The sequence below is a fragment of the Neoarius graeffei genome, chromosome 14 (genome assembly GCF_027579695.1).
Source record: "Neoarius graeffei isolate fNeoGra1 chromosome 14, fNeoGra1.pri, whole genome shotgun sequence".
In the NCBI taxonomy this organism is placed as follows: Eukaryota; Metazoa; Chordata; class Actinopteri; order Siluriformes; family Ariidae; genus Neoarius; species Neoarius graeffei.
Genome location: NC_083582.1, coordinates 12,602,772 through 12,626,920, shown reverse-complemented (window position 1 = coordinate 12,626,920; position 24,149 = coordinate 12,602,772). Strand labels below are relative to the sequence as shown.

The following is a 24,149-nucleotide window of genomic DNA, read 5'->3' as shown; positions in this document are numbered from 1 at the left end:
CTGCTTCTGTCCTGTGTCACATCATCAATAAACACTAGTGACCCAGTGCCACTGGCAGCCATGCATGCCCAAGCCATCACACTGCCTCCGCTGTGTTTTACAGATGATGTGGTATGCTTTGGATCATGAGCTGTACCACGCCTTCGCCATACTTTTTTCTTTCCATCATTCTGGTAGAGGTTGATCTTGGTTTTATCTGTCCAAAGAATGTTCTTCCAGAACTGTTCTGGCTTGTTTAGATGTTTTTTAGCAAAGTCCAATCTAGCCTTTTTATTCTTGAGGCTTATGAGTGGCTTGCACCATGCAGTGAACCCTCTGTATTTACTTTCATGCAGTCTTCTCTTTATGGTAGATTTGGATATTGATACACCTACCTCCTGGAGAGTGTTGTTCACTTGGTTGGCTGTTGTGAAGGGATTTCTTTTCACCATGGAAATTATTCTGCGATCATCCACCACTGTTGACTTCTGTTGGTGTCCAGGTCGTTTTGCATTGATGAGTTCACCAGTGCTTTCTTTCCTTCTCAGGATGTACCAAACTGTAGATTTTGCCACTCCTAATATTGTAGCAATTTCTCAGATGTTTTTTTTTCTGTTTTCCCAGCTTAAGGATGGCTTGTTTCACCTGCATGGAGAGCTCCTTTGACCGCATGTTTTCTTCACAGCAAAATCTTCCAAATGCAAGCACCACACCTCAAATCAACTCCAGGCCTTTTATCTGCTTAATTGAGAATGACATAATGAAGGAATTGCCCACACCTGCCCATGAAATAGCCTTTGAGTCAATTGTCCAATTACTTTGGTCCCTTTAAAAACAGGGTGGCACATGTTAAGGAGCTGAAACTCCTAAACCCTTCATCCAATTTTAATGTGGATACCCTCAAATGAAAGCTGAAAGTCTGGACTTTATGTCCATGTCCATTATATAACTATAACTTGAATATGTTTCAGTAAACAGGTAAAAAAAAAATTGTGTCAGTGTCCAAATATGTATGGACCTAACTGTACATCTGGGCTTCATAACACATTCATAACCATTACATTAAGCTTTTATAAAACATTGTTAGATGCTTTCTGAAAGGTTTATGTCAAAATGCATCAGGTGACATTACAGGTTTTATGCAATATGTCCCATAGGAGTGGGGAGAAAAGGGCTCCAGTTCATAATACATTCATAAACATTCCATAAATATTTTAAAAAGCAAGTTGGGAAAAGGGGCGGCACGGTGGTGTAGTGGTTAGCGCTGTCGCCTCACAGCAAGAAGGTCCTGGGTTCGAGCCCCGGGGCCGGCGAGGGCCTTTCTGTGTGGAGTTTGCATGTTCTCCCCGTGTCCGCGTGGGTTTCCTCCGGGTGCTCCGGTTTCCCCCACGGTCCAAAGACATGCAGGTTAGGTTAACTGGTGACTCTAAATTGACCGTAGGTGTGAATGTGAGTGTGAATGGTTGTCTGTGTCTATGTGTCAGCCCTGTGATGACCTGGTGACTTGTCCAGGGTGTACCCCGCCTTTCGCCCGTAGTCAGCTGGGATAGGCTCCAGCTTGCCTGCGACCCTGCAGAAGGATAAAGCGGCTAGAGATAATGAAGTTGGGAAAATCAGTACTGTGAACGTCGAGAAAAAAAGAATAGTCACGATCAGTTCAGAATGGACTGTATTATATATTTCTTTTCAGATTACTTGATATACATGTACTGTATATGCATGCATGCAAGCTTCATATTCACTATACATGCTTCATAGGGTATATCACTATAATGCCTATATAGTCCAGGAGATGACCAATTAAATAATATTTAATATTTCATTTCAGAAAAAAAGAGTGACTGATTATGCTTGTCTGAAATTGTTTAAAACTTGTTATAACATTTTTGCAGTGGTGGCTCTGTTTTATAGTTTATTATGAAAAATGACAAATTTTTCTCAAAGGTTTTCTAAAAGTAATATTATGTTAGACGTAAACAATCTCAAATCTACCCTCCTCTGTCATCTATACGCATGTCCCCACGCCAACTCTCTCTCTCTCTCTCTCTCTCTCACACACACACACACACACACACACACACACACACTGTAAGAATTATTTAACATAAAACCATAAATGGTTGAACACCTACCTATAACAATAACATACAGAAGAGGCAGAAACGGCCCCAGTAGCAGGGTTGTCAGAATCACTATTTTTGCTTCAGTGTTTACTTTATACCAGACATCCACAATAATAGCTAGACAATAATTAAAACAAAAAAGTTAGTATATATTACACAAATGCATATTGTAAACATATATGACACATATCATCATATATTATGCAAATACACACAGGAAACAAAAATATCAAAAGCTTTGTTTAGAGAGATACGGAAATAAAAATATGTTAAATAATGGATTAAAATAACATATTACAATTTTGGCTTGAGGGATCGTTTCAGAAGTTGATGTTATCAAATTAATTGCAGTAAACAGTCTTTGGCACGTCTGCACCTGCTTGCATTCAAGACTCTGCTTCCCAGAGTTCACCGTGGCCTTCAAACATAGCCTCAGCAGACCATTCTCAGTCTCTGGAATAATGATTGTCACACACACACCTGTTCCATATCACTACCTCATTACCGCACAGTATAAAAGGACTCTCAGTTTACACAAACTTTGTGAAGTAACACTCAGTGTTCCCATGCCTGACTTACAAAGTCTTTATTGTTTGTGCTGATTATTTGTTTGTATTCTGTTTACTGCCTATAGAGGTCTTTTACTGACGTCACAGGTTTTTGTACATCATGCAGTCTGCCATATTGCTGAGCAAACAAAGAAACAGCCGCAACAGTTAATCATGAAAATGGAGACAACTGCAGTCAGTACAATCTCTGAAATGAATAAAAATTTAGATTATACCAGCAGATTGTGTTACATTTACCATAAAAGCTGAAACATGCAGGCATCACAGATCCATGTAATTTACCCACAAATGTATTTATTCCACTTAACAAGTGTACGGCAAATCAGCTACCAGATTTGGGATTGTACAACATCCTGAACTATTTAGTATTTGGGACTTCTAAATACAATGGAGATGCTTACAAAAATACAGATGCCTACCAATATTTCAAGGCAGGTTTCCTGCATGCCAGAATGTTATGGGAAATTCCTGATGAAGAAAAATACTTTCTTATGACAAAGGTAAGCGCAAATGTAGACTTCTAATAGTAATAAACATGCCAGGGCCAAGATCGAGCATATTTTTATGGTGTTTGGCTTCATCTACATTATCAGTACATAATAGGGTGACCAGATTTCCCTAGTCTGAAACCGGGACACTTTTGCGCGCGACCATGCTCGTGCACGCACACCTTTTTTTACGTAAACGTGACACTCAGAGAGGTGCTCTTATCATTTTGTTGAAGCTCACATTTATCAACATCTCACATGAAATAAAACAAACAGGCATTTTGTTATCTAGTAGCATAGTGGTATACAGATCAGTTAAATTATGGTCAGACAACAGATTTTGTAATGGCTGAGAATAGGCCAGGCTATGTCCATAGGCCAAATTTAAACTGATTTATTTCACCTGTTTGTGAGAACACCAAGAAGCATGCATATGCACATGTAGGCTATATCTCTAAGATTGTATGCACCATAGCATGAACTTAAAAAGTAGATAATGTGACCTCAACATAGCCTAGGTCAGAATCAACCTTACTAACCATTCCCCACAACTGAATGAATAAAGCAAGAAGATGTGTACAAAAGTGAACACTTTAATGGAAGGTGCAAGCTGTTCAACACAGCAATATGGCCAAACTGTCAGAATGGTATGTTAAACAGAAACAAAAAAGAGACAAGTGATTTGAGAATATATATGGAAGCCGAGAGAGGCCCTTCATATAATCCTTGTTATCCCGAGATAACGGCATAATTAATTCAGGATCTCGAGAAAACAACACAATTAATTCAGGATCTCGAGAAAACAAAACCGTTATTCCGAGATCTCGAGAAAACAAAACAATTATTTCATGATCTCGAGTAAACAGCTGAGAAATGGTTCATTCAGGTGCGCCAAGAGACTTGTGATATGCTGACTTTGGGGCTATTTCTCATTCTGTATAGATGCAACTTTGGTCATTAGAATGTCTGGAATAATCGATCACCTAATAAGGCAATATTTTGATCAGGGGTTGACACAGGGAGAGATTGCATTAAGTCTTTTAATAAGGGATAATTTCAAAATTAGTCCACGGCACCTCCGCAGAAGACTGGCCCAGCTTCGTCTCTACCGACAGAGATACAGTGATCCAGCTGAGATCATGAAATAACGGTTTTGTATTCTCGAGATCTCGGAATAACGGTTTTGTTTTCTCGAGATCTTGAATTAGTTGTGTTGTTTTCTCGAGATCCTGAATTAATTATGTCGTTATCTCGGGATAACAAGGTGAATAAAAAAAGATTATATGAAGGGCCTCTCGCGACTTCCGTAAATATACACTCAAACAAAACAGCACTAAAGGAGGAGAGGGGCGACAGCCCGAGGAAAGCCCCCACAGGAGCACACAGCATTTGCAACATAGGCTACCCAACTCAGTACAAGAACAAAACACTTACAGTGTGTGCAGTAGGCTTCGTGCGCATTGTCCTGCACCTCTCGGAGGAAGGGGTAGGTGCCCTGTAAATCTTTAGAAAAGGTACATTTTCTTTTCGGCATAATTGCTGCGGCATTACTGCTGCTAGCTGCTCGACAAAGAACATTCGCGCCAGTTAATGTTTATTTTATTATTGCATGGCAACCCGTTCTGTTGTCTGGAATAATGTGGCTAAATAAACACCCATGCCACAGGGCCAGGGGGCAGTAACCAGGAAAGTTTGCAATTCCTGTCAATTCATCAAAATAGTAAATGCACACATTTCTCCACTAATGATTCCCACGCTGCTCAGTCGCAAACGTCGCGAGTGGCGAAAACCGGGACATATCTGTGTCCCGACAGACTTTTGTCGGGACTCAGGACACACAACCCCAAATCGGGACTGTCCCGGTAAAACCGGGACATCTGGTCACCCTAGTACATAACAAACATGTTGCTAGTCTAGCCAGTATCCGGTGGTTTAGCCCCATCCACAAGTGTTTTTGCCCCATCTTCAAGTGTTTTAGCCCAATCTTCATCAGAGAACAGAGCTTTTTTAAAGGAAACTTTGAATTTGAAGTTTTTGACTGGATTTTTCATTTGACTTATGTAAACTAACTTAAAGTAGTTGAAGAAACTCTGACTAGCTAAATCAAATTAGGGGTTTGCATGTTTAAATATATGCTAGCTCAACAGAGCAGTTTCAAACCACATTCTAAAGATGCAGTCCTTGGTAATATATCATTTGTGATAATTTTGAAAGCTCTCATAAATGGCTTTTATTAGTGACTTAGAAGGTAAAATTACAATCAAACTTAGTTCAATTCAATGATGGGGCTAAACCACTTGAAGAATGTAAGATGTTCAGCATGTTAGCCATCATGGCAAAATGGCCACCAATTAATATATGGCTGTAGGCTATATAATTTCTGATCCTTAACTCTAAAAACTGATGAATTACTGTTATTGGTGCCTTCGAAAGCAAAATTATGTTCAAACTTAGTTCAATTCAGTGATGGGGCTAAAACACCTGAAGATGTGGCTAATACACTGGGGGCCAAACAACCAGGCATGCTCAGCAAATGTGTCATCACGTACACCGGCAACATTCTCATTTACTCTCCAGACCAAGAAAGCCACAAGGCACACATTAAAGGAGTTTTAGCCAAACTACTGGAGAATAACCTGTTTGTGAAAGCAGAGAAGTGTGAGTTTCATGTTACTCAAATCTCCTTCCTGGGCTACATCATTAGTGTGGAGGGAGTAACTATGGACTGACATAGTCATTGCAGTTACCTCATGGCCTACTCCCATGACTGTTAAGGAGCTGCAATGTTTCCTGGAATTTGCCAACTTCTACTGGCGATTCATCAGGGGTTTCAGCTCCATCGCCACCCCACTCACCACCCTGCTAAAAAAGGGACCCAAATGCCTGCAGTGGAACCCTGAGACAAAGAAAGCCTTTGGCCTACTCAAGACCATCTTCATGTCTGCTCCCATCCTCAAACACCCTGATCTCACAAAACCATTCATGGTCAAAGTGAATGCCTCTGAATCTGGGATTGGAGCAGTACCAGTGTTTTGGCAAGAGGCCCAAGTTACATCCTGCAGCATTTTTCTCAAAGAAATTCACCCCCACAGAACATGACACTGAAAACCTGCTTACCTGACAGCCTTAATAATTAATTCAACTGACTTGATGTGTTTTACTTAAATGAAGCAAACTGCACTGGAGGAGAGCTGGTAGAATTGTAATACAGCACAATTGTCATGTTTGTTTTCTTTGTATGCTACTGTAACATCATTACAGACATACCGTATACAACCCTGATTCAAAAAAAGTTGGGACAAAGTACAAATTGTAAATAAAAACGGGATGCAATGATGTGGAAGTTTCAAAATTCCATATTTTATTCAGAATAGAACATAGATGACATATCAAATGTTTAAACTGAGAAAATGTATCATTTAAAGAGAAAAATTAGGTGATTTTAAATTTCATGACAACAACACATCTCAAAAAAGTTCGGACAAGGCCATGTTTACCACTGTGAGACATCCCCTTTTCTCTTTACAACAGTCTGTAAACGTCTGGGGACTAAGGAGACAAGTTGCTCAAGTTTAGGGATAGGAATGTTAACCCATTCTTGTCTAATGTAGGATTCTAGTTGCTCAACTGTCTTAGGTCTTTTTTGTCGTATCTTCCGTTTTATGATGCACCAAATGTTTTCTATGGGTGAAAGATCTGGACTGCAGGCTGGCCAGTTCAGTACCCGGACCCTTCTTCTACGCAGCCATGATGCTGTAATTGATGCAGTATGTGGTTTGGCATTGTCATGTTGGAAAATGCAAGGTCTTCCCTGAAAGAGACGTCATCTGGATGGGAGCATATGTTGCTCTAGAACCTGGATATACCTTTCAGCTTTGATGGTGTCTTTCCAGATGTGTAAGCTGCCCATGCCACACGCACTAATGCAACCCCATACCATCAGAGATGCAGGCTTCTGAACTGAGCGCTGATAACAACTTGGGTCGTCCTTCTCCTCTTTAGTCCGAATGACACGGTGTGCCTGATTTCCATAAAGAACTTCAAATTTTGATTCGTCTGACTACAGAACAGTTTTCCACTTTGCCACAGTCCATTTTAAATGAGCCTTGGCCCAGAGAAGACATCTGCGCTTCTGGATCATGTTTAGATACGGCTTCTTCTTTGAACTATAGAGTTTTAGCTGGCAACAGTGGATGGCACGGTGAATTGTGTTCACAGATAATGTTCTCTGGAAATATTCCTGAGCCCATTTTGTGATTTCCAATACAGAAGCATGCCTGTATGTGATGCAGTGCCATCTAAGGGCCCGAAGATCACGGGCACCCAGTATGGTTTTCCGGCCTTGACCCTTACACACAGAGATTCTTCCAGATTCTCTGAATCTTTTGATGATATTATGCACTGTAGATGATGATATGTTCAAACTCTTTGCAATTTTACACTGTCGAACTCCTTTCTGATATTGCTCCACTATTTGTCAGCACAGAATTAGGGGGATTGGTGATCCTCTTCCCATCTTTACTTCTGAGAGCCGCTGCCACTCCAAGATGCTCTTTTTATACCCAGTCATGTTAATGACCTATTGCCAATTGGCCTAATGAGTTGCAATTTGGTCCTCCAGCTGTTCCTTTTTTGTACCTTTAACTTTTCCAGCCTCTTATTGTCCCTGTCGGACTGGCCAGTGGCCTAGTGGTAGCGTGTCCGCCTCTTGATCGTGAGTTCTATTCACGGTTGGGTCATACCAAAGACAATCATAAAAATGGTACCTACAACCATCTGGCAAGGCATGCTGCAATACAGATGCGAGTGGGGAGTTAAACTCTCGTGGTTACCAGAGGACTAGCCCCCCACTGTAACCCTAGCTATGTAATAGGTGTGAGGCCGAGGGCTGTGGAAACGGAGATTGGCGCCACATGGCGTGGGAAGGACTTTAACTAACTTAACTATTGCCCCTGTCCCAACTTTTTTGAGATGTGTTGCTGTCAGAAATTTCAACTGAGCCAATATTTGGCATGAAAGTTCAAAATGTCTCACTTTTGACATTTGATATGTTGTCTATGTTCTACTGTGAATACAATATCAGTTTTTGAGATTTGTAAATTATTGCATTCTGTTTTTATTTATAATTTGTACTTTGTCCCAACTTTTTTGGAATCGGGGTTGTACAAGTCCATCACTTCTCCATTTCCAAATCATCCACTCTTGCTGGAGACATGTACATGCAAATTCTTTGAGTGGTGTAGTTACAATCAACCCATGTGACGTTAGAGTTGTGTTGGCTGGTAAGAACCCTGTGGTGTCTTTGAAACTGACTGGAAGTATAAGGGCATTGTATCCAGTGGCCGTGCCAAGTAATTCTCACCTCTCAAACTGCTGATTCTCCCTGCTATGCAGATCTCAACAAGGTATTTAGTAAGAGTAAAGAAACTAAACAATCTTCCCATGAGAGGCAGTAAACCTCTTACATCATGCTTCCTTACAATCGTCTGTCCTTTGAGGAAACTAAGGTTATGGAGGAGTATATTTCAGAAGCTCTATAATAGGGGTTCATCTGTCCATCAACATCTCTTGTGTCAGCCCAAGACCTTTGACTACACCTGCCTTGCAGCAAACTGAGCCCCAGATTTGTGGGCTCATGTAAAATAACATTGGAAGATCAACCAGGGAACGTTCCGTTTGCAAATACCCAGACCATTGTTCCATAGAGTGAAAACACATGATTGTGAAATTATTTTATTCTTTAATTGGTTTCTATCATAACTTTTCACTTTATACAAGTATGAAATAACATCTTGCAGATAGTAATGGTGTAATGGTTTCATGGATACTCACATGAATTAGCAACAACATTTATCACAGTATATTGTAGAGGAATTGCCAAGCAGTTAATTAATAGGTGAGAAGAATCTGCAATATAAAAAGGACACAATATGTCCTGATTAGGCCAGAGTTTCCTAGATCCCACATATAATCCACATTTTTTACTAATTCCCAGCTCCAAAAAGCCAAAGTAAAGTCATCAAAAACACTGATGACTTGGTACAGGTGATTTTGGAGCAAGCAGAAAGCAAAAGGTGAGCCAATCAGCGCTGTGCAAAAGTCTTTTTTTTCTTCTTACACCTCTGCCATCAAGTGATGGAGACAATATTTTTTAAGTTGTCTGGGCCTCCCTTTGAAATTGTTGTGCCTAAGACTTTTGCACAGGACTGTATGAGCCTGGAATGACTGACAGTCTCTCCCCCTTTCTCCATCTGACCTTAGTAATCCTTTGGTAGGTTCTCTTGTCTCTACTGATTTCACCACTTAAAAAGATGATGCAGTTCCCTCACTCTCTGTCACAGTAAATGATCATAAAAAATAAAATCAATCAATGTATGTTTGATGTCCTTGCTCACATAACACATTGGGAAATATATTTATTAGAGATGTACTGAAAATTGTCTGCCAGAAAGCACAAAAAAAAAGAAAAAAAATGTCACATTAAAAAGGCTCCAACAAAGTGTCATCTAAAACTTTACAATTAATTGTAAGGGTAGTGATATTTAAAAGTAATTGTTTCCTGCACTGTTATGTAATGTTACACAGTTACATAACACAGTTACATCTGAAATGAAAGATTTGTTCAAGGATTATATAAAAAATGTGTTCTGTTTACTGCATCACCCCCCCCCCCCCCACACACACACACACACTGTTCTGGGTGTCATCTATTTTTTAATCTGCTTTTTTTGCTTTATTGCTTAAATAAAACTGAATAATGCCAATAACTGACAAGTCCTCGTAGGACCACTGATCATCAAATCATACCTTGAAATGTTTTCAGATGGAAAGCAATCCAAAGCAGGAAAAAGATCCTAGCAAAATTAAGTGCTGCACAAGTTGCTGCTTCAGTAAAGGACCCTGGAGGAAAGATCAAATAATGAATTAATTAATGTGTTGGAGCCAGTAAAGAAATTGTTAGATCAACAACCCACTGACTATAAAAAGACACAATACTGTGTTTTTACTCCAGAACTGAACCAAACAAGCAAGAAAGACTATTACTCTCAATTAATATGAACAAACTTCAGTTATAAAATTTCCTTTAAATATTTAGGATTTTAAATGTTAGTGGCACCTCTGAGTTTATTTCTGTCATGTATTCTCCTTGACACTACAGTGGTATGTTCTCTATTATAATGCTGATGGTGATGGGGGAGACAACAACAGGTTGAATATCTTTAGGTTACAACCATAACCTTAGTTCTCTGGAGGCATGAGTGAGGCATCTTCAAATTGTCCCTCAGAAGCACCATTCCATTACACCAGCCAGGATTGATTGGCAGATGTGATGCATCCCAGAGGCTGAATTTACTAGCCTGGGCCCACCCATCCTAAGCGTGACGCAACATGAGGGCCTGTTGCGAGCTTAGTCTGGCCAGGCAAGCTATCTACAGCTCTTCCAAGCTCCCGAAAAATCGGGAACCAATCAACTTTGAGCATCTCCAACGGCCCTGGGTAGAGGCGTGTTCAAGGCACTGACATAGTAGAACTGCGACCGGAAGCCATAGATTGTTTACAGAATCTATGCCGGAAGCGCTTCATTCACGCTTCCGCATCTATTACGCATAGATGCTGTATTGAAAGCATTCAGCGGGAAGTTCTCATTGAAAACGGAGCAAAGAGCAGCCCTGGAGGTATTTATTGAAAGGAAGGACGTTTTCACCTTGCTCCCGACCGGCTTCGGTAAGAGTTTAATCTACCAGTTAGCCCCGTCGCGTTGCATACGTCAGAGTAAAGAGTGATGTGATTGGTTTAAGCTTCGTCACAGCCTTTTCTGGCTTCGACCAGTAGCAAACTGAGCCATTTCAGGGAGGCGGGTCAACCACGGGCTCTGGGAAACGGTTGGGCTAAATATCTTGGCCAGACCAATAGCTCGTAGAGCTTTGCAGTCGCGTTAGCCAGACTATGAATTTACACCTGCTTTATAATCCTTGGTGTAACGTCACCTAGACCATCTACATACAGTATACACAGATGACAGAATGCACCAGAGTGGGTTGAGGCAAAATTATTGTATGTGAAACCTATAAAAGCTCAAGTCAAGACTGTGGCTATTGAGGTATTTCACCCACGTGACCAAGTCATGTGATGCTGCCATTTTGGACGGCACGGCTCGAATCAGTTTGAATGCGAGGAAGGCGACAAACGAAAAACATAAAAGAAAAAGGAGCGAGATGCAGAAAACACCTTCACTATCCAGCGATGTAGGGCATTTACAGGGCGAGCAGAGGGAGAGGTATTTGCAAAAATTGAGGTTAGCAGGCTTAGAGAACGACATTTACCTGCTTCCACCAGGATTGTTCACTGACGTACGGAAGTACACGAAGCCCTCGTCTTTACCTGACTTCGGCCCACATGATCTGTATACCTATGTCGTTAAAAACCCATCGCCATACACAGGTATTGATCTGAAAGCGTATAAGAGTTTGGATGCCTACAAATATTTTGTGTCAGGCTGGGTAACATGCCTACATCAGCGGGTCGTCCCTGGAGCCGGTGGTCACCATCTTATTACAGCTAAGGTTTGTTCACATTTTCATTTACTTTCGGTCCTCAGGATAAACAAAATGTTATTAAATGTCATTGAAATAACTTCTTAGTCTGTCGAGACATGGCCCGTTATAAATTTGCTGTTACCAGGCAATGACCAAGAACTGTATTATTAGGGTCGGTGTAGTTGTAGCAGTGTACTAGCAGCTAGCTGTTAGCACTAGCTAATGTCAACAACAGTAGCTAGTATGTTACTGTAGCAATGTTTACGTTCAGTCATTTGGATGACTGTTAAAACCTTTCAGTCTCAAGTTTTTCCTTTACTGGATTTACTAGTTTACTGAGCTAGCGCGCTCGGGCAAGCTGGGCTCTAGCGCGCGCTAGCCTGCCGGCGGCCGGCGTGCGCTAGCTCAGTAAACTAGTAAATCCTGTAAAGGAAAAACTTGAGACTGAAAGGTTTTAACAGTCATCCAAATGACAACGTAAACATTGCTACAGTAACATACTAGCTACTGTTGTTGACATTAGCTAGCTTGACGTTCAAAATGGCAGACACTGGGGCGTCATGTGACCCTGTGACATCAGGTGAAATACCTCAATTCCCCCAGTAGAGTGGACATGCAAGATTATGGGAGACTGTAGTGCCTTTCAGAACAAGCTGAGACTATAGTTTCCAAGATCCAGTGCAAGAAGCTGGGTTTCATGATCAGTATGACCAACTGAGGCCCATGATACACACAACTTGTCAGATTTCCTGATCCTCACTATCGTGCCAACATAAGGCCACAGCATGGACTGGGCAGAGAGCATTTGAATATTCTTACCTTTGAAAAACAAACAGAGGGAGATAGAAGGCCAATAATGTAATCACCTGGCATGTAAATGATGTGACAGTAACTTTGGGGATGAATATAGGATTAGATTCCAGTAAAACCTGAGTCTTACTCTGTAGAAAATGCAAACAAGATGGGTTTACCAACATGGTTACAAGTATGCATGTAATTAATGCACTTTACTGAAGCCAGTGTCAGCAACATCACCATTTTATTTTAGCATTTATAAAACAATGTGGGCTTTATAGATAATTGGACTAATTTTGAGAACACTGCTGGCCAGTTCGGGCAGGATGGTAACCATGCCACTCAGGAAGGTGCTGCTCTCATTTCTTGCTCATAGTCTCAGAACAGGCCTAGTTAACTTATGGCAATCCAGAGCCGAGGCGAGGGAGCAGATGAACAGGCTAAACCAACTGTTTGCTAACTGCACAGTCGTCACTCAGGTTCCTCTATATCAAGACTGTGTCTGTTCAACCGAGCTAAACAAAAAAGTAGAAATACTCAGAGAGTTTGTTCCAGTAACCTGATTAAGGTAAAATTAGATCATACTGACTGTACAGCCACTGCCAGCACCTTTAATCTAAAGGACTCTTAAATATTAGCTCTCTTACATCTAAAGTGCTAATTGTTAATAAACATATTACTGATCAGGAGTTCAGTGTAATGTGTTTAGCAGAAATATGGATTAAGCCAAATGAATATATAGCATTAAATGAAGCTAGTCCTCCTGGATACAGTTATATACACCAGCCTCATCTAACTGGCAGAGAAGGAGGCGCCGCAGTTATTTATAATGATTATCTAGGTATAACACAAAAAAACTGGTTATAAATTCAATGCATTTGAAGTTCTTCATACTAATATAATGAATGTAGCCTCAAAAAATAAGTCTGCCCAGTCAATTCCATTACTTATTATTTATAGGCCCCCGGGGCCTTATTCTGAGTTTCTTTCTGAATTTGCGGCTTTTGTCTCAGACCTTGTTATTTCCTTAGACAAAGCTTTAGTTGTTGGAGAGTTTAATAATCCAACAACTTCATTATCCAAAAGATAATCACGTCAATGATCCAAAAGATCCTCTGAAAACAGCATTTGTGTCCATTTTAGATTCAGTAGGGGTTAACCAGAATGTCCTAGGACCTACCCACAATGGTGGTCACGCTATCAATATAATACTAACATTCGGGTTAAATATAGAAAATATAGTCACACTTCCACAGTCTGAAGTTACATCAGACCATTACCTCATCTTGTTCAAAATATGTCTGAGCAATAATATATGCACCTCATCATGCTACTGTATTAAATGTACATTCACGTCAGCTACTGCACAGAGTTTTATGAATAGTCTCCCAGAGTTATCAATTTTGATTGGATCACTGTCAGCCCCCACAGAACTTCATCAGGCAACTGAATGCTTAGAGTTAGCATTCTGCTATACTGTAGCTCCACTTAAAAGAAAAATGATTAGAGAGAAAAAATTAGCACCCTGGTATAATGATTACACTTGCATTTTAAACAGACTGCTCGAAAATTAGAATGTAAATGGCATCAAACAAAATTGGTAGTGTTCAAATTAGCATGGAAGAAGAGCCTCCTGAAGTATAGAAAAGCTCTTAGTGCTGCTAGATCAATGTATCTCTCCACTCTAATAGAGGATAACAAAAATAATCCTTGATTCCTATTTAATACTGTAGCAAAATGAACTAGGAAAAATATCCCTATAGACACATGCACACCTGCAATATGTAATAGCAATGACTTCATGAATTTTTTCAATGACAAAATTGAAAATATCCAACAAGAAATTCAAACTACTAATTTAAGGCCAGACAATTTAAATAACCCTGTAGTTAACAATATAACTGTATCAGATCAGCAATTAGAATGTTTTACTCCCCTTAGAGAAATCAAACTAATTTCATTAATTTCCATCCATCCATTATCCGTAACCACTTATCCTGTGCAGGGTTGCAGGCAAGCAGGAGCCTATCCCAGCTGACTATGGGTGAGAGGCGGGGTACACCCTGGACAAGTCACCAGATCATTGCAGAATTTCACTAATTTCCACATCAAAATCTCCAACTTGTGTACTAGATCCCTTACCTACATGACTCTTCAAACAGATAATACCAGAAGCAATTGAAGCTCTTCTAAAAATAATAAATTATTCCCTTAGAATTGGCTATGTACCCAAATCCTTTAAACTTGCAGTTATCAAACCCCTGATTAAAAAAAACCTGACCTCCACCCTGTCAGCTGTCCAATTATAGGCCAATATCAAACCTCCCCTTTATTTCCAAGATCCTAGAAAAAGCTGTGGCACAGCAGTTATGCTCATATCTACATAAGAATAACATCCATGAAATATATCAGTCAGGATTTAGACCTCATCATAGCACAGAGACAGCACTGGTTAAAGTAGTAAATGACCTGTTTGGCATCTGGTCAGGGCTGTGTCTCCCTGCTTGTATTGCTTGACCTTAGTGTAGCCTTTGACACCACTGATCATTCCATTCTCCTGGATAGACTAGAAAATATGGTGGGAGTTATGGGAACTGCCCTCTCCTGGCTCAGGTTGTATTTAACTGATCACTATCATTTTGTTGATGTAAATGGTGATTTTTCTAGACATAATGAGGTAAAGTTTGGTGTTCCACAAGGTTCTGTCTTAGGCCCACTGCTTTTTTCTTTATATGTGTTACCTCTGGGTGATATTATTCATAAGCATGATATTAGTTTCCACTGTTATGCAGATGACACACAATTGTATGTTTCAGCAAAGCCAGATAAGAGACACCAGCTTAATAAAATTAAAGAATGTGTAAAGGACATTAGACACTGGATGATTATTAACTTCCTTCTGCTTAACTCTGACAAGACAAAAGTACTTGTACTAGGACCGCATGCAGCTAGAAGTAGGTTTTCTGATTACACAGTAATTCTGGATGGCCTTTCTGTTTCTTCACATGCAGCAGTAAAAGACCTAGGTGTGATCATTGACTCCAGTCTTTTGTTTGAAACTCATATCCATAACATTACCCAGACAGCTTTCTTTCATCTCAGAAATATTGCTAAGATGAGAAATGTCACTACAGACGCAGAAAAACTAGTTCATGCTTTTGTTATCTCTAGGGTGGATTATTGTAATGCTTTACTGTCTGGGTGTTCCAATAAGTGCATAAACAAGCTCCAATTAGTTCAAAATGCAGCAGCAAGAGTCCTTACTAGAACTAGAAGATATGGCCACATCACCCCTATCTTATCCACACTGCATTGGCCCCAATCAAATTTCGTATTGTTTATAAAATACTACCATTGATCTATAAAGCACTAAATGTTCTTGTACCACAGTACCTGAGCAAACGTCTGGTCCTTTATGACCCACCATGCCTACTTAGATCAAAAGGTGCAGGCTATCTCCTGATACCTCATATAGTGAAGGGTAACTTCACTATATACTTCACTTCAGGAGGCAGAGCCTTTTCTTACAAAGCCCCACAGTTATGGAATAGCCTTCCAAGTAGTGTTCAAGACTCAGGCACAGTCTCAGTGTTTAAGTCTAGGCTGAAAGCATATCTGTGTAAAGTTAGTTCTGTGGGAAGGGGGCATCTAGAAATCGCACAGGGGTTAGTTGTATGTAGAACTCCAGAAGGTTTATTTAACAACTTCTCCAGTATACAACATAAGGAGGCTGCTCACGCTCTAGGCTACTGAACAAAAACCCCAACGCGCTCCGAGCTCACACTGCTGTCTTTTTCTGATACCTCCAATCTACCTCGCTTCCTCTTCTAGCTGAACCTCCTCCAAGATAAAAGTCCTTGCACATTCACTGCTGTAGTGCATTCAAAATAAGAGTTGACATTTCCAGTGCTACATCTGTTTAGTCAAGCTTTTTGTTAATATTTTTTATTAGGTAAAGGAATAGATCTGGAGGGTCCTTGGGCATATAGTATTTTGGTAAACTGGGATGCATGGATGCTATCACCCCCCCCCCCCCCAGATTTTCAATGATGTTTAGGTCAGGGGACTGTGATGGCCATGGCAAAACCTTCAGCTTGTGCCTCTTGAGTTATTCCATTGTAGATTTTGAGGTGTGTTTTGGATCATTGTTTTATTGTAGGACCCATCCTCTTTTTAACTTCAACTTTTTTACAGATGGTGTGGTGTTTGCTTCCAGAATTTGCTGGTATTTATTCGAATCCATGCTTCCCTCGACCATTGAAATGTGCCCTGTGCCACTGGCTGCAACACAACCCCAAAGCATGATTGTTCTACACCCATGCTTCAGAGTTGGAGAGGTGTTCTTTTCCTGGAATTTGGCACCCTTTTTTCTCCAAACATACCTTTGCACATTGTGGCCAAAAAGTTCTATTTTGATTTCATCAGTCCACAGGACTTGTTTCCAAAATGCATCAGGCTTATTTAGATGTTCATTTGCAAACTTCAGATGCTGAATTTTGTGGCTAGGATGCAGGAATGGTTTTCTTCTGATGACTATTCCATGAAGGTCATATTTGTTCAGGTGTCACTGCATAGTAGAACAATGCACCACCACTCCAGGGTCTGCTAAATCTTTCTGAAGGTCTTTTGCAGTCAAACAGGTGTTTTTATTTGCCTTTCTAGCAATCCAATGAGCAGTTGTTTCAGAAAGTTTTCTTCATCTTCCAGACCTCACCTTGATCTCCACTGTTTCTGTTAACTGCCATTTCTTAATAACATTACAATCTGAGGAAACAGCTACCTGAAAACGCTTTGCTATGTTCTTGTAGCCTTCTCCTGCTTTCAGAGCATCAATTATTTTATTATTCAGAATGCAAGGGAGTTGCTTAGAGGAGCCCATGGCTGTTAATTTTAGGGACAAGTTTGAGGAGTCAGAGAATTTATACAGCTTTGATATCTGCATCATCTGACCTTTCCTAATGAAGAATTTGAACAAGCCACAGCTCAATAAGCTAATTAAGGTCTGGAACCTTGGTAAAAGTTACCTGAGAACTCAAATGTATTGGGGTGCCCAAACTTTCACATGATGTTCCTTTTCTTTTTTCACTCTCCAGTTGTACAAAACAAAAATAATACACAAATCTTGCAGAAAACGCTGAAAAGAAATGTGTCATCTTTACCTTTATGCCTTTTGGTGATCAGTTCATCTTCTGCTCACTTAACTATTCACAGTAACAGACATTTTAAGTAAGGGTGCCCAAACTTTTGCATGCCACTGTATGTCTGGCTGGAGTCCCATCTCATCGCTCCTGTGGAGGATGGCCCCATATGGACAGTCAAAAGTCACATTTGGAAGATGGACTTGGAAGATGGACACTTACAGTAATGCATTTATGTCTGAGGACTACAGTTCACTTGCTAACTTTAGGGCTGCAGTTGTCATGAACAGTTTTGCACTCAAGTTTCCATCAATGAACAATTTATAACTTCAGCAAAACAGACTTCATGTTAAAACTATAATAATTTTCCTGGTTTCACAGATATACTTTGTGACTATATAGAACATAGTTATAGAAGCAACACAGCAAATTCCTCAGTGTTGAACTAACATCCAGAGTGTTGAATTAACACCCAGAGTGTTTATATAGGTCTAATTGGACCTATATAAACACTCTGGGTGTTAATTCAACACTGAGGAATTTGCTGTGAAGTTATTTATGATCACACTGTCTGTTATCACCCAAATGAGGATGGATTCCCTTTTGAGTCTGGTTCCTCTTGATATTTCTTCCTCATGTTGTCTGAGGGAGTTTTTCCTTGCCACCATCACCACAGGCTTGCTAATTGGGAATAAATTAGGGATAAAATCACCTCATGTTTAAAGTTTTTAATTTTCTGTAAAGTTGCTTTGTGACAATGTCTGTTGTTAAAAGTGCTATACAAATAAACTTGACTTGACATTTTCAAAGAAAGTGTTTTCAGATTAAACAGATCCAGAGGCTCGAATAAAGGTTCTGATAATACTTCCAGCACCACAGCCAAGTTCTTTGGAGTGATCAAAGGTGGGGTGGAGTCGAAAAGCCCTTTCATGAATTGGTAAATAAGGTGTGTCAGCCCACTGTTGCATTCCCAAAACCTATATGACAAGTCGAAATACCAGCTAGGTATACCTTGCTGGTAGAGAAGATTTTGCCCCTATCTAGTAGTTCCTGTAGGAATGGCACACTGGAAGGCAACTAATGGCCCTTTTCCACTACCCTTTTTCAGCTCACTTCAGCTCGCTTCAGCTCACTTCAGCCCAACACGGCTCGCGTTTCGACTACCAAAAACCAGCACGACTCAGCTCGCTTCAGCCCTGCTTAGCCCCTAAAACTCGCACCGTTTTGGAGTGGGGCTGAAGCGAGCCAAAGCGAGCCGAGTGAGGTTGGGGGTGTGAGCAGACACTCCCCTGTGCACTGATTGGTGAGGAGGAGTGTCCTCACATGCCCACACACACCCCGCGAGCGCGCTGGGATCTGTAAACACCGCAAACCCGGAAGGAGAAGAATTACGAATTACGAGAATTTCTGAAGCCTTATGCGCCTCGCCTCATCTATACGCTCTTGCCAGTATCTGTCCGCGTTGTCGGTGACAACAAGCCACAGCACCAAGACCAGCAACACTAACGACTCCATGTCCTCCATGTTTATTGTTTACTATTCGGGTCGTGAGACTACCGCTTAAAAGATCACTGATGTCACTGTTTGCGCTGCTTAACGACATCACCTGACGTCCACCCACTTTCGCTAACTCCACCCAATGTGTCCACCCACTTCCAGCCAGCACGGTTCAGCGCGGTTGTAGTCGAAATGCAACTCCAACAGCCCCGCTCAGCCCGACTCACCACGGCACGGCTCAGCCCGACTCAGCCGCGTTTGTAGTGGAAAAGCGGCATAAGTGTGAAGCCATGCACCCCTCCTCAAAAAGGAGAACACTAGTTCAACTGCATTGTGCAATAAAAACAATAGTGAATACTGAGTGTATTATTATAGTCTTATTTAGTATGCCACTCAGGGAGAGGGATGTGCCTGTAAAGTTTGGTGGGGCTAGGACCATCACTGGCCCAGTTATTAATTTTTAAAGGCTGGCTCGAGCCAGAGCTCATGTTAAAGTCTTCAGGGAGCAGTGGTCACGTGGGGGGGGGGGGGGGGGGGGTTCTGGGGTGAATAACGGACAAAGGCAGGGTTGTAGTGAGCTGTGCCTGTGCTGGTTTGAAAGGGCTCGGGGAGAGGGAGGTGCCTGTAAATTTTGTCAGGGCTAGGACCATCATTGGCTGAGTTGTGAATTTTTAAAGTTGCACCCACTGAGGGCCCCCATTTTCCAGGCCGTGTTACTACATAATGTATTCGCCCAGTGTAACATTTGGAAGAAAATTGGACATAGCTTAGACCCATATCTTTACAACTTTTTCATGGGCCATCGGGTTTGATGTTTTTGAAATACAGACAGACACATTCAAATAATTTTTCATCGGCCATTCGGTCTGATGCTTTTGAAATACAGATGGGCAAATGGCACTGCATGTTCTCCTTTGATGTAAAGAAATCTATTTCTGCACATCAGTAAACTGCCCATAGGAAGGGAAAGTAATCTCATCGCCCCCTACTGGATGCGTTCCAACCTCTATGGCAAAATGAATGGGAATATCTTTTCAAAAAATTACATTTCGGGTTGCACTTCAAAGTTAAGACAATGGCTTCCATATGTTGTGCATGTCGGGCAGCTCTATCGATCCTGGTGATCATACTTTATTTTTTCCACCGATTTGAATTGTTTTGAATGTTTTTTAATAAGCTGATCAAAGACTACACAGACCCGACGTCGCGTATGTGACGTCACTGCAAGTTTAGCGCCTTTCCAAATCTGTAGCAGGTAGCGGCCGGCGAGTAGCCTACATCAACATGCCGATTTGTATAGCGTGGTTGGCAGAGTATTTCTGTACCAATAAGAAATGCATCCCTCGTGGGGATAACCATTACAGATCAGGGCATGTAGTCAACTGCCGCTATTCACAGGGAGAGCTGTCAGCACTCGTAAGGGCTAGTATGAAGAACAAAACTTATCAAGCCTACTGCTGACGTAATATGAGCGACTCTGACTAGACAGTTTGGTTGTAGTCCATTTCTGACAGGTTAGGCGCAATTTCGATCTTTTAAAAGACAGCGAAATTTCACCTGATACTTTCACAGTTAGTAGATAATCCCAACATATACAACATATTTTTGGGGGGTGTACAAGTTCCACGTCATAACTTCGTGGGATTTTTTTTTAAAATCGGGTCTATGGGATTTTCAATAGTATGGCTCTCAGCTTAGGAACGCTACCACTAGGATCATTGTGTTTCACTTTCCCTCCCTATAGGTGAGCTGTGACTTAATTGCAGAGCTACCAGTCTGCATAACTTTGATTGCCCTTGAAAAATAAATTTGTGCCCAGATTTATCATACCAGGAACATGAGTGGCTCTCAGTGACAGGAATGAGCTGAAGCAGGGTCAGTTCGTGTACCAACATGTGCAGATGGCCTGATTCAGAATGTCCTACAAGTTGATGTATGTGAACGAATTGCTTGGGCACACATAATGGATAAGGCCTGCACATGTTAGCATTCTAAACTTGTACTTTCTCAGGTATTGTTCAGGGCAAGCAGGCCCCCTCCCTTCTGTGAGGTCAGAAAACCCCAAGAAGAGAAGCCAGTATTGCTTACTGTAGTAAACCCTGATGTGGGTGGAGCACAGAAGCACGGCAGGCGAGAGTTCGTGTTTACACAAACGCACTTTTATTGAGCTTTTCAGCTAGCTTTCTTTCTTTCTTTCTTTCTTTCTTTCACGCACTCACTCACTCACTCACTCATTCACACAAGTGCTGTGGTCAGGGGCCTTCTTCTCTCCTTTCCCCCTCCCTTTATACTCCATCCCTGCAACACACACACACACACACCCACACACACACACACACACACAAATTGACATCAGGTGTAATGACCTAGCCACTTATCTTCCCCGACCCCGTCCTCCATTCATAGACTGCTGCTTGGCCACGCCCCTGCTGCCACATACCCCCACCGCCAGACTCAGGCCGGGGAGCCGTCCGGCCTGAAGCCGACTCCCCCCCCCGATGGGACAGGAAGTCCACCACCATCATCTGCGCCCCCGGCCTGTGGATCACCTCAAACTTGAATGGCTGGAGAGCGAGATACCAACAGGTGATCTGCGCATTGGCATCCTTCATGCGGTGGAGCCACTGGAGGGGCACATGGTCCGAACAGAGAGTGAAAGGGCGCCCCAGCAGGTAGTATCGGAGGGCAAGGACTGCCCACTTGATGGCAAGACATTCCTTTTCAATTGTGTTGTACTTGCTCTCGCACATCGACAGCTTTCGGCTGATGTACAGCACTGGGCACTCCTTACCCTCCACCTCCTGGGACAAAATGGCCCCCAGCCCCCTGTCCGATGCATCAGTCTGCAAAATAAAGGGGAGAGAGAAGTTGGGGGAGTGTAAAAGTGGCCCCCCACACAGTGCAGCTTTTAGCTCCGAGAAGGTCTGTTGGCATTGCTCCGTCCACTGGACCGGGTCTGGAGCCCCCTTTTTAGTGAGGTCGGTTAGCGGGCTGGTGATGTCCGAATAGTTAGGTATAAACCTACGATAATAGCCAGCCAGCCCCAAGAACCGCCTCACCTCCTTTTTGGTCTTGGGCCTCGGGCAGGCCACGATTGCTGCAGTCTTGTTAATTTGGGGATGCACCTGCCCATGACCCAAGTGGAACCCCAGATACCGTACATCCACCCACCCAGTCGCACACTTCTTCGGGTTAGCTGTGAGGCCCGCTCGCCTCAGCGACTTTAGAACAGCCCTCAGGTGTTCCAAGTGCCGCAGCCAATCATGACTGTAGATGATTATGTCATCTAGATAGGCAGCCGCGTAGGCAGCATGAGGGCAGAGGACCCTGTCCATAAGCTGCTGGAACGTAGTGGGCGCCCCAAACAACCCAAAGGGGAGCGTGACAAATTGGTGTAACCCAAACGGTGTGGAAAAGGCTGTTTTCTCTCGGGATAGAGGAGTCAAGGGGATCTGCCAATATCCCTTGATTAGATCCAGTGTCAAATAAAAGCGAGCAGCGCCTAACTGATCAAGCAACTCATCAATGCGGGGCATTGGGTACGCGTCAAATTTAGACACCGCATTGACCTTTCTATAGTCCACACAGAACCAGACCGACCCATCAGTCTTGGGAACCAGGACCACTGGGCTGCTCCAGTCGCTGTGGGACTCGTCAATTATGCCCATTTCAAGCATGGCCTTGAGTTTATCCCGAACCACCTTTTTCTTGTGTTCGGGCAAGCGGTAAGGGTGGCTATGCACTACCACTCCCAGGGGCGTTTCGATGTGGTGTTCTATGAGGTGGGTACGGCCCGGAAGGGGCGAGAACACTTCGGAAAATTCCTTCTGCAACCTGGCTACGTCCGCGAGTTGGATCGGCGAGAGGTGGTCTCCACAAGGGACTGGAGCGGCCTGCGATGTTATCCTTTTTACCTCCAGCCCCAGCTCCGCCTTCTCTGGGACTACCAATGCCAATGCCACGGGGACCCCCTCATTCCAGCGTTTTAAAAGGTTGAGGTGGTAGACTTGCAGTGCCCTGCCCCTATCTGTTCGCTTTACCTCATAGTCGACATCCCCGACTCGCCGTGTGACCTCGAAGGGCCCTTGCCACTTGGCGACTAATTTAGAACTTGACGTGGGCAATAATAAGAGTACTTTTTCTCCTGGCGTGAATTCTCTAAGGCGCATGCCCCTGTCATACAGCCGGCTTTGACGTTCTTGTGCCTGTCGTGAATTCTCCTGGGTTAATTGCGTGAGGGTGTGGAGTTTTGCGCGCAGGTCAAGAATGTACTGGATTTCATTTTTACTCGGTGAAGGTCCCTCCTCCCAATTTTCCCGTAGCACATCCAGAATGCCACGCGGCTTACGCCCATATAATAATTCAAAGGGAGAAAACCCTGTGGAGGCTTGCAGGACCTCTCGTACTGCGAACAACAGGGATTCAAGCCATTTATCCCAATTACGCGCATCTTCACTAACAAATTTCTGGATTATGTTTTTGAGTGTCTGGTTGAATCGCTCTACTAATCCATCCATTTGTGGGTGATATACACTGGTGCAGATGGACTTAATCCCCAGTAACCCATACAGCTTGCGCAGTGTGCGTGACATAAACGAGGTGCCTTGGTCTGTCAGGATTTCTTTCGGAATCCCGACCCAGGAGATAACGCGGAAGAGAGCTTCCGCAATACTGCGTGCTGAGATATTGTGGAGAGGCACTGCCTCCGGATATTGCGTTGCATAGTCCACCAGAACTAAAATAAAGTGATATCCCCATGCTGACCGATCTAATGGCCCGACGAGATCCATCCCAATTTGCTCAAACGGGGTCTTGATTAGAGGAAGAGGGCGCAACAGCACTTTTGGAGTGGCCGAGGGATTTACTAATTGGCATTCACGGCACGCCGCACACCACCGACGGACATCCCCATGAATCCCAGGCCAATAGAACCGGGCCATTATTCGGGCTAGTGTTTTGTCTTACCCCAAGTGTCCAGCCATGGGATTAAAGTGAGCTGCATGGAATACGAGTTCCCTACGGC

General features: G+C 42.5%; 1 protein-coding gene across 6 annotated transcripts in view; it reads right to left on the bottom strand.

Moving 5' to 3' along the window:
* LOC132897980 (uncharacterized) overlaps nucleotides 1-24,149 on the bottom strand; it is a 127,429-nt gene that overhangs the window by 85,050 nt on the left and 18,230 nt on the right. For all 6 annotated transcript variants that reach the window (XM_060939297.1, XM_060939299.1, XM_060939296.1 and 3 more), the window contains exons 6-8: nucleotides 9,967-10,059; nucleotides 8,992-9,066; nucleotides 2,112-2,219 (exon numbers count right to left, since the gene is read on the bottom strand). In XM_060939297.1, the coding sequence (XP_060795280.1) occupies nucleotides 2,112-2,219; nucleotides 8,992-9,066; nucleotides 9,967-10,059 (276 nt within the window). The remainder of the gene's footprint in view (nucleotides 1-2,111; nucleotides 2,220-8,991; nucleotides 9,067-9,966; nucleotides 10,060-24,149) is intronic.